General features: G+C 43.0%; 1 protein-coding gene across 3 annotated transcripts; it reads right to left on the reverse strand.

Annotated features, from left to right (window-relative positions):
• Nucleotides 1-1,626: 1,626 nt before the first annotated feature.
• Nucleotides 1,627-19,009, reverse strand: LOC309836528 (uncharacterized protein). Of its 3 annotated transcripts, XM_082676619.1 has the most exons (8): nucleotides 18,892-19,009; nucleotides 15,752-15,833; nucleotides 11,645-11,807; nucleotides 11,486-11,558; nucleotides 10,020-10,066; nucleotides 7,323-7,449; nucleotides 6,638-6,733; nucleotides 1,627-4,495 (listed from the first exon to the last, which is right to left on the reverse strand). In XM_082676619.1, exons 5-8 carry the CDS (start codon nucleotides 10,032-10,034, stop codon nucleotides 2,667-2,669), a joined length of 2,067 nt encoding a protein of 688 aa, XP_082532745.1. In that variant the 5' UTR covers nucleotides 10,035-10,066; nucleotides 11,486-11,558; nucleotides 11,645-11,807; nucleotides 15,752-15,833; nucleotides 18,892-19,009; the 3' UTR covers nucleotides 1,627-2,666. The 3 variants fall into 3 exon arrangements, 2 of the variants coding, with proteins under 2 accessions (XP_082532745.1, XP_082532746.1); XM_082676620.1 differs by lacking the exons at nucleotides 15,752-15,833; nucleotides 18,892-19,009 and adding an exon at nucleotides 14,359-14,398; XR_014298164.1 differs by lacking the exons at nucleotides 1,627-4,495; nucleotides 6,638-6,733; nucleotides 7,323-7,449 and adding an exon at nucleotides 9,174-9,465.
• Nucleotides 19,010-19,650: the final 641 nt, after the last annotated feature.

Below are 19,650 nucleotides of genomic sequence, written 5' to 3' on the forward strand. Positions count from 1 at the left end.
TCCATCCCACGACTGGGACATCCTGAATAAAGGATGAGAAAATTCACAGAGCTAATTGTAGTCACTTTGACACTGGAGGACACCATCAAAAAATTATGTCATTTTTTTCATATTTTTACTGACTCCTAGACTGTTTGATTCAGTTGATGGGCTCGAAATAGATTTCACATTCAGGCTTATCCCCTACGACAGGGCCTTCCACATTGGCAATATATTACCTCTCAGACCTCATGTATTACAATGAAAATTTCCCATCTCAGCTCCTACCCTGACTCCCAGAGGTGGCTCATTTAAATGTCGTCTGTCCAATTTGCTCCCATTTCTCAAATAAGCTCAAGTATTACCCTCATCTTGGGCCCCAGATGCTTATATTTGGGGCCACAATTCATGGCATCTCCATGTCACTGGCCCTAACCCAAACCCTACCCTCCCAACATGATTATTGGTGGCACAGCCCATGAAGGTCTATACCAAAGGGTGAATGACCCTTCTCTCACCATCAAATTGATTTTATTGGGCCATTGTGCCAATGTGCTGACACAAACCATTTTGTCCTCACAATGACTGATACGTAAACAGGTCTACTCTTGGCTTATCCTTTCCAGGGTGCTAACCTCACCACTATAGCCCTCATTAGAACTTGGTTTCCTCTGGGCCCCCAGATATCATGGACTCTGATCAGGATACACACTTTAGTGCTCATTCAGTTCAGGCACAGACCTTACAAGAAAGCAACACTTGCAACTTTCATTTGTCTTATCATCTACAGATAAACAATGATCTACTGAAGGATGCCCTATTAAAATTACAAAATGGATAGTGGCTTCCAAATGGCTCTTTTACACACTGCCTTATTTACCCTGAACTTTCAACCTGTAGGTCCCAAGACAGTCTGTCAAAATGCAATTAAGGGACCCATCCCCTCCTCTTTCTAGTCTCTCTAAAATACCCAGACAGAACTCCCTTTCCCAATTAATGACACCTCTCCACTCACCTAATCTAAGAGGAGAACTGAAAAGATTCTGGCACAGTGTGTGCCAGATTGGCACTCAGTTCTAAGGCAGGTAATAGAATGAGACCCATTGAGAAGTGAGGACCCATGACCCCCCCCCCAAAAGGCTATTCTATAGGCTACAATAAAGCTCTCTGCCAAACCTTCTATCTTTCCCCAACAGAGTTTTTAAAAATTATTTATTTATTTATTTGGTTGTGTCGGGTCTTAGTTGCAGCTCGCAGGCTCCTTACTGGCAGCTCGCCGGCTTCATAGTTGTGGCATGTGGGCTCCTTAGTTGCTGCTTGAGTGCTCCTTAGTTGTAGCTCGCCAGCTCCTTAGTTGTGGTATGTGAACTCTTAGAGCCCACGAGCCACAACTAGTGAGCCCGCAAGCCACAGCTACTGAAGCCCGCGCGACTAGAACCTATGCTCTGCAACAAGAGACACCACTGCAATGAGAAGCCTGCGCAACGCAATGAAGACCCAATACAGTGAAAAATAAATAAATAAAATAAAGTTATGAAAAAAAAAGAGTAGAAAGCCGGGGCTGGTGGAACTGTTAAATGTCTTGATTGTGATGATGTAATATGATAGTAAGCATTTGCCAAAACACAGAATGATCCACCAGTCGATTTTACTGTATATAAATTATTCCTTAATAATAAAAGAAGAACATGAGCATATAGGATCTTCATAGATGCCTTTTATCTCACTGAAGAATTTTTATCATGGATACTGAGTTCTGTCAATTGCCTTCTGTGAACCTAGGATGATCATATATTTGATGAAAAGAATCCAGACATAAAGAGTACATACCAAACACACAGGAAGCTCAAGAACAGACAGGCCTAATTAATACACGGTATAAAAATCATAATACTTTTTGCCCCTGGAGGTGGGAATGACAAGAATAGTACACAAGGCAACACTCTGGTTTAATAGAAATATGGTATATATTGATCTCGGTGATGATTACACAAGTAGATACATTTGTCAAAATTCATGAAGATGTAAACTTATTTATGCATGTGGCTGCATGTGAATCACATCTCCAAAAAGAACTGTTAGCATAGAAAAGTGCTGGCCACAACCTGGTGAACTGACTTCTGGACCCACTAATGGGTTACAACCTTGAGCTTGATAAGCACTAGTTCACAGGACCTGCAGGGTTGGGGAAATGAGCCCAAGTGTCTTATTTAATCCTCCAAGCCTTGGAGAATTCCTCCTTCTACAATTTTATAGAAATTTTTAGAGAGGAACTGAAAGAAAATTTCAAAAGTGACTGTTCTCCCTTTTACTCATTTAACATTACTGGACACCTGCAGTGTGTTCGGCGCTGAAGAGGCAGAGTGGACTTGGCCGTCAACAAAGTCCCAGCCCTCCGAGAGCTTCTATTCTGGTGGAAGAGATTTGGGCATTTCCATCTTAGTACTTTTGGTTACCTTCAGCTCAGACTCATCCCTCTTAAGCCTCTCTTCTCTGTCATACCTGCTAAATGTCAAGGCTCTGAATGAAGTTCTTATGTCTCCACGCTTATGAGGCTTCTCTGCCGTGTGGTTGCCCAACCACACAGACGTGTCGAGCTCTGGCAGAAATACTCTTATCAAACAGGTGTTTTGTCTTCTATGGCAGGACTATTTCAGCACCCATTTGAGGTATTAAACCATGTAATTTTATAGAGCTTCTTTGCTGTACGTATTCTCTGATGAGGGACAGTCCTTGTCACCCTCATCCCCAGCATGGACTCGCTGATGAATTATAAGACTTGAGCTCCAACTGAAGCCTTTCCCACACTCCTCACATTTGTATGGTTTTTCCCCTGTGTGGACTCTCTGATGGGCTTGAAGGTATGAGCTCCAACTGAAGACCTTACCACATTCCTCACACTTATATGGTTTCTCTCCAGTGTGGACCCTCTGGTGGGCTTGAAGGTATGATCTCTGTCTGAAGCGCTTACTGCACACATCACATCGGTATGGCTTCTCTCCTGTGTGGACTCCACGGTGAGCCAGAAAATTTGAGGCCCGACAGAAGCCCTTCCCACACTCCTCACACTGGTAGGGTTTCTCTCCAGTGTGACACCTCTGATGGGCCTGAAGCTGTGAGCCCACACTGAAGCCTTTCCCACACTCTGCACACTGGTATGGTTTCTCTCCGGTATGGACTCTTTGATGCACTTGAAGGCTTGAGAACTGACTGAAGGCCTTCCCGCACTTCTCACATTTATAGGGTTTCTCTCCCGTGTGGATTCGACAATGAACGTTAAGATCTGAACTCCGGCTGAAGCCCTTCCCACATGTACCACATTTGTATGGTTTTTCTCCAGTGTGGCCTCTTTGATGGGCCAGAAGATTTGAGGCCTGACTGAAACCTTTCCCACACTCCTCGCATTTATAGGGTTTTTCTCCTGTATGGACTCTAAAATGAATGTTAAAATCTGAGCTACGACTAAAGCCCTTTCCACATGCATCGCACTGATATGGTTTCTCACCACTATGGCCTCTCTGATGGTCCAGAAGGTTTGAGGCCCGACAGAAGCCCTTGCCACATTCCTCACATTTGTATGGTTTCTCTCCCGTGTGGCTTATCTGATGGGCTTGGAGGTGGGAACCCACACTGAAGCCTTTCCCACACTCCTCACACTTAAAGGGTTTCTCGCCTGTGTGGATCCTACAGTGGATGTTCAGGTGTGAGCTGTAACTAAAGCCCTTGCCACATGCCTCACATTTGTAGGGTTTCTCCCCAGTGTGGATTCGCTGATGAGCCTGTAGGCGTGAACGCCAACTGAAGCCCTTCCCACACTCTTCACATTTATAAGGTTTCTTTCCTGTGTGGGCTCTCTGATGGATGTGAAGATAGGAGCGCTGACTGAAGCCCAGTCCACACTCCTCACATTTATAGGGTTTCTCCAATGTGTGGGCTATGGGAGGAGCTTGACAATGTGAGCTTTTCCCGACGTTCCTCCCACACTCCTCAAATCTGTGTGGATCCTCTCCAGTGGGGACCCTCTGATGATGACGAAGATATGACCTCTGACTGAAACTCTTACACGACATATCATATTTGTTCAATCTTGTTCTACTGTGGACTCTCTGATGGGCTTGAAGACTTGAAAGCCGACGGAAGGCGTTTTCACATTTTTCACACTTGTAGGGCTTCTCTCCTACGTGGGCTGTCTGGTTCATTTGAAGGTGAGAGTCCCGTATGAAACCTTTCTCACACTCCACCCCTTTGTAGGGTTTTTCTGCAGCGTGGTCTCTGTGGTGAACTTGAAGATGTGAAGTCTGATTGAAGTCTTTACCAAACTCCTCATCTTTACTGAGTGTGCCACCTTGTTTTTCCATCTGAGAGCCAGTTCCTTGAATATTTCCCATGGAATCTTGACACCTGGTTAATTCCTTTGTAACCTGTTGCCATATTTGTGAGCAGAAAAGCTCTTCATGTGGCAGATACCTTAATCCAACTTCCCGAAGAGTCTCCATGCCATTTAGATTCTTGTCTCCTAAATGGATAAATAGAATTTAGAGATGGGGTATGTGAATGCTTTGCTCAGAGATGTCAAGGTTATAAACTTAGGCCCACACCATAAGGCTTTACTGAACCTCGAAAAGCTTCTGTTTTTCTTTAACATCATGTATCATGTTCTCTGATTTACATGCCTCCAGACACCAAGAGGTGGCCCACCAGGCTGTCATTCATTACACATTAGTGGAATCCATTTAGAATCATAGTAAGTTTCATAGGTGAGATATAAATTAGAAATATGATGGCTACAGAGCAAGAAAAATACCTCCTAGGGAATGTTTACAAAGACAAAGCTGTACCTTACTCACACCCTTATCTTCTTTGCTGTAGCAGGTGGCTAATAACAGCTTCCACATAATTCTGCCTACTGCATGCACATCTGACCAAAATGCTCAAAATGTCTAGTAAGACCCTTAGACAGATTATCAGAGGATGTCCCCAGGCAATGTTGAAAAACCTCTGCTTTATTTTAATGGAAGTTTACTCCAATGGAAGGAGACTTTGAGGCAATAAATAAGTTGGAAAGATACATGTCTGGGAGAAATACCTTATCACCTAAGGCCCTAAAGTTCAGAATATAAGCAGAGAGTGGTTCTTTGCCTCCTCCTGGGAAATATCCTTACAAATGGGCTGTAAACTTTACTTTCCCTGGCCACAGAGCCAGTTCTTCACAACACTGAAAGGGTTAGCTGGAAAAAAAATCAAAGCCAAGTTTTGGAATTAGTATGTTACTGTAATAACATACATTAGTCTAAAACCTCATAACAGTAAAGTTCCTACAACCACCAGGGGTAAAAAAAAAAAGTGAAAAATTAGAAGTTTATCTTTTACAATACAGCAAAAACTTGCGAGGAGGAAATAAATAGGGCATAATACAGAGTCTCGAAATCAACATTGGACCAGAAGAGTTACGTTCTCCTTGGAACTCTGTTCCACCGATCAGCCATATAGCTTGCTACTAATTTCTTTTCAGGTGTCTTTTCAAATAACACCTTATCTGTGAGGCCTCTTTTTTTTTTTTTTTTTTTTTTTGCGATACGCGGGCCTCTCACTGTTGTGGCCTCTCCTGTTGTGGAGCACAGGCTCCGGACGCGCAGGCTCAGCGGCCATGGCTCACGGGCCCAGCCGCTCCGCGGCACGTGGGATCCTCCCGGACCGGGGCACGAACCTGTGTCCCCTGCATCGGCAGGCAGACTCTCAACCACTGTGCCACCAGGGAAGCCCCTGTGAGGCATCTTTTACCATACAATATCATATAGTAAATTCTCCCTATCCATTCTACGCACCTGGCAATCTCCATTTGCCTTACCCTGTTTTGTTTTTACACAGCACATATTCCTATCTGACATACTACATACATCCTTGATCTTTTTCATTTTATGCCATCTCCCACTTCAATGCAATACCCATGAGGACAAGCATTTTGTATTATTCACTGGTTTATCACCACTCCCAGAACCCTGTCTGATACAGTCAGTGTTCAATAAGTACATGTTGAATGGATAAATAAATCCCAGTTTGACATCTCTGTGAGAGTTAGAGCCATGTTACAAAAGTAAAAGAGGTTTTTCAAGTAAGTTACCCATAACAGGAAAGAAAGTGGAAACAGCCATGTTGTTGGGAAGCTGAAAGGCTTCACTAGATGCAGGGCTAACCTATGTGGATGTTGCTGATGAGAAATCGTGATGATCACAAAATCAAGGAATTCCCTGGCGGTCCAGTGGTTATGACACCACACTCTCACTGCCAAGGGCCCAGGCTCGAGCCCTGATCAAGGAACTAAGATCTCACAAGCCACATGGTGTGGCCAAAAAAAAAAAAAAAAAAAAAAATCACGGCAAAAACTGGTGGGCATATGGGATATCATAAGCCACTTTCAATGATGGGATTTTATTCTGAATCAGTAAGAAGCTACAAGAGGTTCTGAGCAGAGAAATGACAAGATTTGAATTTAAAAGAGTCACTCTGAGTGGAGACTTAACTGTGAATGAGCAAAGCAGAAGAGAGAGCATTACAAAGACTGAGGCAGTGATCCACAGTCTAGGTGCTGACTTGGACCAGAGTCACAGCTGTGGAGGCAACAAGAAGCAGGACAGACTCAGGGTCACACGGCTCTCACCCAAGGAGTGACGGCTCTGGGTTGCTATCTTTATCATCCAAAGCTTTTCTTCTCTCTTTAACTGGGATATTACATCTGGTGTGAATGATTGATGCCCTGCAAAAAAGGCAAGGAAAAACATTTAAAATCAATATGTTAGATGCCCAAATTAAGAGAAATTGTGGCTCCCACTGCACTGTCTTCAGGACATCAAAATCAGTGTTTTCCAAACTTTTAATTATGACCCATGGGAGGAAATACATTTTATGCAAAAACCGAGGATAGGTAGCCATAAGCATAAATTATGGGAAACCATTATTTTCATCGCACCCTTTTCACCATTTCTCACACTATTCTTGGCAATGGGCCACAGTTTTTACTGCAACATGCAGTTATTGCCAAGGGCTCTGGTATCTTCTACCCTATTTTATTTAGATTCCCTAAAGAGTGTCATGACCTACTAATTGGAGACGACCACAATTTGAAAAGCCAGAAAACATACAGCAGTCACATGGTCAATTAACAGTTCATTTACAAACACACTTTGGCCTGGGGAGAAAGACTAGAAAACGCCATCTCTGAGTCTCATGCTGATTAGAAAACCGGAAACCAGTTCAAGAGCTCCAAAGCCCTGCCCATTCAAGGACACGTAAATAAATACCACAGGGGCTGATGCGATGTTCAGTCCCAGAGTGCCCTTCCTCACCCACTGAGACCAGGTTCTGGAAGTTCTCCAGCATCACTTCCTGGTACAGCTTCTTCTGGGCAGAGTCCAGCAGCCCCAGCTCCTCCTCCGTGAAGACCACAGCCACGTCCTTGAAGGTCACCGCCTCCTAAGACATCAAACACACTCCATCTGAACCTTGCAATGCAGGTCCCCTGGTGAAAGGGCGGCACTGAGGAAAGTGGGGACGATGTGTACAAAGTGGTTCCAGATTCTGAGAGACCAGAGTCAATTTTGCCGTAACATAAACATTCCCCATAACTCATTTATGTTTTGGATTTTCTTCTTTTCACAATAAATGCGGAGAAGAATAAATTTTTACATAGATTTTTGCTTCCCATCCAATTATTTTCTTAGGATTTCCAAAGAGTGAAAACTGCAATGTCAAAGAATAGGCAGCTTCAAAATAATTATGTACAACAGCAGATTTTCTTTTCAACTTTTCCCCTATTTTATCCTCCTCCAAGAGTATATAAGTATCCCTGATTCTCTAAACCATATACATTGAATATAACCATATTTTTAAATCCTAGGCAATTTTATCAGTAAAAAACAACTTATTTGGATTATCTGTACTTAGTTGATAATTAATAAGCTCATCATATTTTCACATATTTACTAGCTATCTTCATTTTTTTCTTCAGAACCTTGCCTGTTAATGTTCTTTGCTCATACTCCAATTGGGGTTTTATCTTAGGATTCTGTAAAATTCCTATTAGAGATTTTAAGCTTTTTTTTTTAGGGTGTGTATTATAAATATTTTTACCCACATTCTTCTATTGTTCTTGTACAGCTTTGGGTACAGCATGCTTTCTCATCCTTGGCACTCCTGACATTTGAGGACAGATGACTCTTTGTTGGGGGTGGGGCAGGGGGCTGCTGAGTTCACTGTAGGATGTTTAGCAGCATCCCTGGCTTCTACACACTAGATATCAGTAGCACTCCCAAGTTGTGACACTAAAAATGTTTCCAGATGTTACCTGAGGGTAATTAAGAATCACTCGTATACAGCATTGTTTTAATTTTTCGTACAAAGACTGTGTTCAGTGCCAGAGCCCTGCACATCCAGTGCCTTATATGAGCAACAGAGGTCATGGAGAAGAAGGGGCCACCAAGAATGATCTATGGTAGGGACAGTATCATCTATGGAGTCTTCCACCCACCAGGACAACTAGGCACCCCACAGAATAGGCTAAGTCCCAGGTGGAGAATTCTTTTCCCTTGTCTCACTCTCTTTATCCAAGTAAAAATCCTAGGAGTCTTTTTTGGATCAGTTGGATCTTTGGTTTCCTATGTGAACTTGAGCAGTTTTCTGAAATTCTACAATCCTGTTTCTTTGTCATTAAAATTCAGAGGAGACCAAGTTCGGCCTCATAAGGCTGGTCTGAGACTAAATGGAGTTAAGAAATGAAAAGTCTCTGTACAGGTCTTTTTGTACTTTTAAAATTAAGTACATTAGTACTTTGAAAAAATTCATTAATATGTGAATAAAAAGTATAAATCAATAAATAAAACATGCACATGATATGATTCAGACATGGGTAAGAAACAATCTAGCTTTCTTACATGAAAATATCTAATAATATTTTCTCTGTGTGAAGCGTTAGTTAGATCCTGGTGCACTCTGCCATTCTGGAATATTCTACATACAAAATACCCGAGGTACTGCATAGCAAATGTACTTTGTCAATTTAGAGTACCTAGAACATTAAGACCAAAGAATAGCAAATTCTTCCAAATTCCCTTTTGAGGAAATTGGTGTTAGGAAAACTGTTATTACAGTGTTTTGTTTTGTTTTTAAATTTTATTTTTATTTATTTATTTTTGGCTGTGTCGGGTCTTCTTTGCTGCGTGCAGGCTTTCTCTAGTTGCGGCGAGCAGGGACTACTCTTTGTTGCGGTGCACGGACTTCTCACTGCGATGGCTTCTTATTGCGGAGCACAGACTCTAGGCACACGGGGTTCAGTAGTTGTCGTATGCAGGCTCAGCAGTTGAGGCTCACGGGTTCTAGAGCACAGGCTCAGTAGTTGCGGTGCATGGGCTTAGTTGCTCCGCGGCATGTGGGATCTTCCCAGACCAGGGATCGAACCCGTGTCCCCTGCACTGGCAGGTGGATTCTTTACCACTGTGCCAACAGGGAAGCCCCTTCAGTGTTCTTTAAAATGGTAAACATTCTGAACTACCTAAATGTCCATGAATGGGGAAAAGTTATGAGACACACACACCCCACCACACACACACAATGCACACAAATTCAAGGGAATATGATGTTGCCATTAAAGATGTGGGATATATAATATCAATTAGAAAAGGTATAATTTGAGAAGTTTATGCTACAGGAATTACAAATATACAGTTATGAACGCATATGAGGAAAAGAACATGGGAAAATGAAGGCAGTTGTTTTGTAAGGGAAACAGTAATAACGTGAGAGATTTTTTTAGTTGCAACTGACTTTTTCTGTTCTACTCTTATTTGTGAAATTATAAAAGGTGATAAAACAACAAAAATAAATCAAACAAAAATAAAAAGTAGGGATCATTCGGCCCTCTTCTTGGGAAGAGTTTTCCAAATGCCTACTGTTCTCTTTAATCCTTCCCAAGAAAGGGAAATAGGATGCGTCTTATCACTGAGAAATGAGGTGACAAGTTAACACCTAGAAGGGCAAGCCCAACTCACCTTGAGCTTGGTCATTTTGTCCTCCTCCTTCTGGGGAAGCGCTGAGTCTTGGGCAGGCACAATGGGGGAAGGAGAAAAAAGCCGTCAGAGTCTGGCCAAGGGTGTCACTGACCCATATGGCTGCTTACTGTGAAGCAGCAACAGTGCCGCTTCCTCAGGGTGGCCTGATGAGCAAAGCCTGGGCTGGACTCCAGATGCTACTCACCCCTTCAGCCAAGAGCCCCTGGGCAGTGAACGAGCCACCCAACCACACACAGGCCCTCATACAAGTTCCTGTAGCTCTCAGGGTATGATTCTGATTCTGGGGAGGGCGGAAATTGAGAGTAAAGCACCCAGGTTAAGAGAGTAATTTCTGGGGCCAAATGTCTGGGTTCATGAAACTGTGACATATTAGCTGTGAAATCTTAGACAAATTATTAGTATCTCTGTGCTTCAACTCTTCCATCTGTAAAAATAGAGGGATTATCAACGGCTATCTCATAGGATTGTTGTAAGAATTAAATAAGTAGGCAGAAAGTTCAAAGAACACTTTCAGGGCACCTTATTTCTCAGTAGCAGCAGAAAGCAGGTAATATTCAGTAACATAAAACCTGTCCTCACCAATAGCTTTAATGGAGCCTTAAAAGGCTGTTGCTTTGTTGTATGAAAATCACATTTAACCTCTGCAATATCTGTTATTCTCTCTTGGTTTTTCATATTTAATTTGATGCCTTTGCAGTAATATTTAAGATTACATTGATTTTTTTTTTCTGTGTAAAATACACATCACATAAAATTTTCCATTTCAACCATTTTTTAGGTGTAGAGTTCGTTAGGTGCGTTCATATTGTTGTGAATCATCACCACTAACCATCTCCACATCTTTTTCACCATCCCAAACTGAAACTCTGTACCTATTAAACACTAACTCTCCATTCCCCTTCCTCTCGGTCCCGAGTAACCACTATTCTACTTTCTCTATGAAACTGATATTGTGGATGACAGCTTTTTCAAAGATGTAAGACCTTGACAATTTTTTTTTTTTTTTGCGGTACGCGGGTCTCTCACTGTTGTGGCCTCTCCCGTTGCGGAGCACAGGCTCCGTACGCGCAGGCTCAGCGGCCATGGCTCACGGGCCCAGCCGCGGATGGGATCTTCCTGGACCGGGGCACGAACCCGTGTCTCCTGCATTGGCAGGTGGACTCTCAACCACTGTGCCACCAGGGTAGCCCCAGACCTTGACAATTTGACTTTGTTAACAGCAGGGCCTTAAAAACACTATTATCATGGAGATGAAGAAAAATGAATAGAATCCTGTGATTTAACAGTAAGTTAGTCAACATGCCACTTAAATGAACAAGCTAATCATAGTAGTGATGAAAACAACAAAAACGGCAATGTTTAACATTACATAAGCACTAAGTACGTGTTAGGGACCTTGAGAAGCACTTGGCACGCATTGTTCCACTAAGGTACCTCCCACATACCTGTGAAGAAGCTAGGGGTGTACTAGCCGTGTGACTCCAGTCTGATCACCTCCACCTCCGTGCCTCTCCTCACCTATAACAAGGAGAGAAAAAAAAAAAGAATGTCAGTCCTAGGGTTACTGTGGTGGATGAATGAGCTAAATGCCCTTGGCATTGTACCTGGCATTTTACCAAGTTCTCAATAAATGATGATGATGATGACTGTTGTTCCCACGTAACAGATGAGGAAGCCGAGGCTTGGTGAGGTCAAGGGGCAGGGGCGGAACCTGAATCCAGCTCTCACAAAGAAGCCAGTCTTCTAGATCTTGTCTCTCTGCTGCTTCTAAAGAAAAAAATAAACAGATGGGAGTCTGAGGTCTCATGCAAAGAGAAATGAGAGCTTGAGAGCTAGGGATAAAAGACTGACATAGAAACAGGGAGAGAACTCTGAAGCCAGATGATCTGCTTGAAGGAGAGGAGAACAGGGTTGGGAAGGGTGGAGGCTCTGGAATCAGACCCCCAGTATTTGAATCCTGGCACCTCCAACTTGTTACTACTTAGACCCAAGGTCTGATCTATAAATTAGGGATGGTTATAATAGTAACAATAATTATTATAATTATAATACAATATATTATAATTATATATTATATAGATATATAGATAATATATTCATATAATATAATTATGTATAATACAGTAATATAATTATAATAATACATAGGAAGGTTAGTCAGTCTAAGTGACTCTCCATAAAACATGTGGAACAGTATCTGGCAGCTTAAACATTCACTAGGGCTGCTTTACATGAAATAGTCAAGGAAGCTCTTCCTTGGGGTGGCTGCAACCGCACACGGCTTGATGAGCAGACGTGGGCAGGATTCCAGACGCCACTTACGCCTTCAATCGAGAGCCCTGGTGCAGTGAACGACCTGCCCAACCACACGCAGTGGCCCTAATACAAGTTCTCGTAGCTGTCAGAGTATGATTCTGATTCTGGGGAGTGTGCAAACTGAGAGTAAGATATCCAGCTTAAGAGATCAGTATTAGTTAATTATTGGTTCATTAATTACTTATTAGTTTATTATTATTAGCTAGTCCTACTCCAGATAGAAGAACCCTGTATGGAAAGGGGCAGTGTAAAACTTTCCAATCTTAGAAGAGATATCCTTTCAGGATTTGTAATTCACCTTGTTCTGACTCTATATTTGTCCAGTGACTTCTGCTCAGTAAGAAGTGCTTTACAGGGAGATCTTTCCACCACCTCTGTGGAAAGGGGATAATCAGTAAATCACTGTCTGTTTTGGGATTAATAGTAACTCAGCTTTACATCCCAAGCACCTAAAGCAGTGCCTGTAACAGTGATCACTTAGCAGTCAGTGTCAATGTCAGTGTCCTGACACATGAGCCCCCCCATACAGGTTCATTCCAGCAGAGGCACATAAAAAGACTAGACTAGTTGGTCAAAGGTCTCTTTGAGAGGCAAAATTCTGAGGCTGCTCCCACTTGGGAGGATTGGGAGAGCGGGGGTTTTATTTCCAAGTTTTTCTTCTAGGTCTTCCACAATATTTGCAAGATCAAGGTCATCTTTGGAAGGAAAAGGGCCTCTGGATTTTTAATATTATCTTAGGAAGGTGCTTCTCACCCTTCAAAGTCAATGTCTAAAGAGACTCCTGTTACAAAATCCACAGAGTGTGTCCATCAAAACACTGAGAATGACAACTATTTAATTGCCTGCATGATTAGCACTAGACAGGATAACTTGTTAACTCTTCATTAAAAAATGAGTGTATTAATTCAATGAACATTTATGGAAATCAGACTAAAAGATACGACTACTCAAGTTCACAGTCTAGTGATTAGGAAACCAGCAATCACCCTGCACATTGCTAAGTACCAGAGTAGTGAACTGGGTACTTTAGAAGCACAAGTTATGGGCCTTGGGGTCCACACTTGTTTGGAGCAGGTTCTACGTCAATGTGGCTTGATCTGAGTCCTGGAGGATGACTGAGTTCTATTAGCCAGAGAGAAGCAGAATCTCTGAAAAACCTCAAGAGAACAAATGTTACGACTGTAAGTGAACACAAACAAGAGGCAGAAAAAGCTGGCAGGAAGGCAGGATTCAAACCATAGTGACGGGCGTCCCAGTTTATCGGCAAGTCAGCAGGAAAGCAGCAAAGGAAGGGAGAGTCAGAAGATTCCTTTGGTGTTGGAAACAGATCACTCTCCCAGCAAATGGGAGATCTGAGGGGGAAGGGGCTGGGGCCAGAGAGACTGTTACCAGGGCCACACCAAGAATCACGTCCTTCTTTATTTGAATGTCACCTCCTCAGACAGTTCCTCCCTACAGAGAATTTCAATCTCCTAATGACATCCCAACACTTCTGACCCCCCCCATCCCTGCTTAATTCTTTTCTCTTTAGCACGTATCCCTCTTTAACATCCTACTAGGTATTTTGCTCATTTATATTCATCACATCTGTCCCGCAGGGAGTTTTGTTTCTTGCTGTGTCCCCAACAGTTAGGACACTGCTGCAGGCGCTTGCCAGGAACTCAACAAAGATTCACAGAATGACTGCTGGAACGAAGAACTGAAAGACGCACCATGTAGATCAGGGCCTCGTGATTTATCTCCCGAATCATTCATTCAAAACATAATTACTGAGAGCCTGCTCTGTGCCAGCCAAGGAGCCTAGATGTGAGAGATACAGCAGTGAACAAAGCAGGCAAAGACCTTGATCTCATGGAGCTGATAGCATAATGGGGTACCAGGGCAGTAACACACTGATAGTGAGAGATGCTTTTAAGAAGAATAAGGCAGGGTAAAGGTGTAGGAAGAGATGGAAGGAGGGGCTGGTACAGAATAAGTTTTTGTCATGGAAGGCTTCTCTCACCTTTGAGCAGAGACCGGAACTAAGGCAGACAGAACCATGCAGGTATCTGATATCTGAAGGACGAGTAATTTAGCCGGAGGGAAACAGAAAATATTTTTGTTAAAAAGTCCTGAGTCAGTTCTCACTACCAGTGTGTCTCAAATTTTAATGTTCCATGAATCAACCGGGCGGGGACCCTGCCAAGATAGAGGGTCCTCTGTCTCACCCCCAGAAATTCTAAATCAGGAGATCAAGGATGGGGACGAAGAATCTACATTTCTACTAAGATGCCAGGTGATGATACTGTTGGTCCCTGGATCAAAATTTGAGTAGCATCAGTCAAAAACAGCCCTCTTGGGACTTCCCTGGTGGAGCAGAGGTTAAGAATCTGCCTGCCAATACAGGGTACACGGGTTCGAGCCCTGTACCCCGGTCCAGGAAGATCCCACATGCTGAGGAGCAACTAAGCCCGTGTGCCACAACTACTAAGCCTGCACTCTAGAGCCCGTGAGCCACAACTACTGAGCCTGCATGCCTAAAGCTCGTGCTGCACAACACGAGAAGCCACCGCAATGAGAAGCCCACGCACTGCAATGAAGAGTAGCCCCCGCTTGCCACAACTAGAGAAAGCCCACGCGCAGCAACGAAGACCCAACACAGCCAAAAATAAATTAATTAATTAATAAATAAATAAATTTATTTTTTTAAAAAAGCTCAGACCTTATCTAAAACTAATTAAATCAGAATCTGTGGAGGTGGCTTGCTGATTCCCTGCATATTAAACAAAAAAATTGAACATAAACATCGATTGGAAAACAAACTTATGGTTACCAAAGGGGAAGGGGGGGGAAATTAGGAGTTTGGGATAAATATATTCATGCTACTATGTATAAAATATATCACCAACAAGGACCTACTGTACAGCTCAGGGGACTATACTCAGTTTCTAGTAATAACCTATAATGGAAAAGAATATGAAAAAGAATATATACATATATGTATAACTGATTAACCTTGCTGTACACCAGAAACTAACACAACATTGTATATCAACTATACTTCAATTAAAAAAAGAAAAAATAAAAGGATGGATTCTTTTTAAATGTATATATACACACATGTATAACTGAATCACTGTGCTGTACACCTGAAACTAACATGACACTGTAAATCGACTATAGTTCAATTTTTTAAAAGAATTCATTTTTTTTCTAGGAAATTTCTTTTAGTGCATGACGATACTAGGCATGATCATACATTAACTTTTGAATGCTCCGAAAAAGTTGGTGGATTCTACATCTCCCCAGAAGTAAGTGAGGTATCACACAAGCATGTGGTTATAGACTGTCATTTTATTTCTGTTCTCTAATCACAGGCTGTAGCCCTTTTGGGCAGCTGCATGAATCACACTTACTGAACAACTCCTCTCTGCCGACCCCGCGCTGGGCACTCCGAGAAGAATATGACCAGATCCATGAATCAGAGGACCCTGTAGCCTAACAAGAGAGAGAGATGAAACTGAGAGTTACATGCTCTGTGGCAAGTGCAACTCCAAAGGAGCAAAGGAAATTCATCATTTTCCTTCCATAACTGCAACTCTAACTTTCTCATATAAATATAACATTCTTCTAGTTGCCATGTGTGAAAATCTTAGAGTTGCTGTTAATACCTGTTATGGGCTGAATTGTGACCCCCCCCCCAGCCCCAAACTCATACGTTAAACTCCTAATCTCCAGGACCTCAGAATGTAATTGTATTTGGAGATGGGCATTTAAAGAGGTGACTAAGTTAAAATGAGGTCATTCCGGTGGGCCCTAAATCAATCTGACTGGTGTCCTTCTAAGAGGAAATTTGGACACAAACAGGGACAGCAGGGGCACGCACACACACACAAAGGAAAGACCGGGAGGACACAGCAAGAAGGAGGCCATCTACAAGCCAAGGAGAGAGGTCTCAGAAGAAACGAAACCTGCTGATACCTTGATCTTGGACTCCCAGCTCCAGAACTGTAAGAAAATTAATTTCTATTGTTTAAGCCACTCAGGCTGTAATACTTTATTCCAGCAGCCTTAGCAAACTAATACAATCTCCCTTCCCTTGGTTTTCGTATATAAACAACTTATAATAATTAATTTTTAAGTCCTACTAACTCAGCATCTGGGTTTGCTTTAAAATACTCAATGGGAAAAATGTGTGCATGGGGAGAGGGAGATGCAGCAAGATTAGTAAGGACTGAAGCAGGGTGACTGTTACACAGGAATTCATTATATTGACATTATACTTTGGGTTGTCTGGAAATTTCCAGAATTAAGAGTTAAGGATATGGGGCTTCCCTGGTGGCACAGTGGTTAAGAATCTGCCTGCCAATGCAGGGGACACGGGTTCAAGCCCTGGTCCGCGAAGATCACACATGTTGTGGAGAAACTAAGCTCATGAGCCACAACTACTGAGTCTGCGCTCTAGAGCCCACAAGCCACAACTACTGAGACCGTGTGCCACAACTACTGAAGCCCGTGCACCTAGAGCCCATGCTCCACAGTAAGAGAAACCACCACAATGGGAAGTCCGCGAACCACAATTAGAGAAAGCCTGTGCACAGCAAGGAAGACCCAACACAGCCAAAAATAAATAAATAAAATAAATTTACAAAAAAAAAAAGTTAAGTATATGAATAATCTGGTAACAATTTTGTATAACATAAATACACACTGAAAAACTGACAAACAGAAATGCACTGAAATGTTAATAATCATCTATATCCTATACGTCTATGTCCTATATATGTCATACATATCCTAAACGTTATAACATATACATCTATATTGGTAATTCTTAATGTTTTTCATTACATCATATCTCTACATTTTCTGAATTCTCTACAATGAATGTGCACTTCTTCTATAATTGGAATATAAACTATGAATATTTAAAATAAGATTAAATGAGAATGCTTTCAATTTTTTTTTAGTGTATTTACTTTTATTATTTATTTTATTTTCGGCTGCGTTGGGTCTTTGTTGCTGCGCGTGGGCTTTCTCTAGTTGCGGCGAGCTGGGGTTACTCTTCATTGCGGTGTGCGGGCTTCTCATTGTGGTGGCTTCTCCTGTTGCACAGCATGGGCTCTAGGCACGTGGGCTCAGTAGTTGTGGCTCGCGGGCTCCAGAGTGCAGGCTCAGTAGTCGTGGCGCATGGGCTTAGTTGCTCCACAGCATGTGGGATCCTCCCGGACCAGGGCTCAAACCTGTGTCCTCTGCATTGGTAGGCGGATTCGTAACCATTGCACCACCAGGGAAGCCCTCAAATTCTTATAAAGACACCCAAACTCACTAACCCTGCTTTCAAATCCTCTACAATAAAATCCAACCTACCTCCACAACTTGATGCCAAATGCCTCCTCTGCAGCCAGTTTCCTATGGTTGAATATTTCGATAGACTGTTTTTCTATTTTGTTTCCTAATTCCAATTTTGGGATTTTAAACTAGGGGACCAAGGATATCCAAAGATATAAGGAACGCAAGCCCTAGACTCAAATCCCACTGCTCTTAAGTAACTTATGCTCTCTCTATCTCCATTTCCTCATCTGTAAAATAGAGGTAATAAAAGTATTCACTTCATAGGGCCTTGTGAAGGTTAAATGCACTAATTTTTATAAAGCCCTTAGGATGAGACTTAGGACTCAATGTTTAACTATTTTGATTACCACTCATGCCCTGTACACGATCTACATATTTTCATAATTATTTAACAGTAACTGAACGCTTTTGTAGCACAAATATTTACTAATGAATAAAATACCTTCTACCACTGGAAAAGAAAAGGAAGATGCTATAAGTCCTGCCACGGTGGGGCTCTGCTACCAGAAGCCCTGGGCTCACTCCTCTCTTTTCTACAGCCCCCCTTTTCATATACCAGGGCAGGAGAAGGAAAGGAGGCTGGGAGACACAACGATTTTGTGGTCCTGGGAAAACTACAGCGGGTATCTGTGGGTGACCCACTTTTTCTTTAAAAACGGGTCAGAAGTCGTCCAGGCACAGCCTCCTTTCCGGCAGGGATCAGAAAGAATTGCCAGTGGCACTTCGAGGAGCTTCCACCGAAAGCGATGCTTTTCTGATTATCATATCATTAACAGCCGACACCTTGCCACACGCCTGATCTGTCCCAAACATTTATCTGGTATAAGGCAGGTACTCGTAATATCCCTTTTTACAGAAAAGGAAACCGAGGCACAGAAAGATTAAATTCTCATCCAACCTTATGTCGCTAGGAAGTAACAGAGCGTGTGGAAGGAAGGTACTGGGGGGAGGCGGGTTGGACGGCAAGGAGCCCGGGAGACAAACTGCCGATTTCTGTCCGCCTACAATCCGAGGACTTGCGAACCGCCGCAAACGCAGAGAATCGGGCTAGGGGAAGGCAAGCGGCCGCCCCCGCCCCTCCACCCCGCCCTCTGCCGCAGGTCAAGGCTCTTCTGCCCTGTGACCGAGGACCGAGCCCGGCTGATCCCAGGACCAGCTCAGAAAAGTTAAAAGAAATCGCAGGCTCCTAAAGATCACTCACCTCCCAGAGAGAACCGAAGGCCGCAATCACAACCTCCTGAAGCGGAAATACCTCCGACTACGCGGAGCTCCTGGACTAATTTCCCAGCATCCCCGAAAGGAACAAGAGCCGCTGCCCCGCCCCCCGGGGCGAAAGTGCCGACTCCAACATCGACGGCCTGAATCCAGTTTCCCAGAATCCACGAAAGTGGCGGCTTCGTATTCTCGCCCTCCGGTATCCGAAATGCCTCCAAACACGCACAGCACTGGATTGTACTCTTCTATTTCCCCAGCGGCGCGATTAACACATCCGCGCTTTCCTGGAGCGGAAGTGCCCCAATCACAGGAAGCGTCGAGACTACACGTCCCAGAATCCTCTGTAGGGCTGAGCTTCCCGCCTGTCTGCAATTTTATTTTGAATCAGCAGGTGGAGTCTTGGGGCGCTTGTAGAACTTGGCTTGCGTTTTCTTTTTCTCATTGTTCCCTGACAGAAATTGGAAATATAAATGGAAAAGTAAATGGAAAATAATTATAAAGGCGTGCTATGCGTGATGTAAAAATAGAGATCGTAAAAGGGACGGGCTGAGCTATAATGAACAATCTACTACCTGGACCTGGAGTCACCTTTGACCAAGAACCCATGAAAAGGAGGTGCAACCAATGGGACATGAGAAGCAGCAAAATTCTCCGCTTTTCCTTTGCTTTGGTTTCTTGCATAGTTAGGTAATTGGAGAAAATATTACAGTATTTAATACCACCCTACATAATATTTCGAAAAAGT

Source organism: Grampus griseus (assembly GCF_964374135.1).
Source record: "Grampus griseus genome assembly, chromosome: 19".
Lineage (NCBI taxonomy): Eukaryota > Metazoa > Chordata > Mammalia > Artiodactyla > Delphinidae > Grampus > Grampus griseus.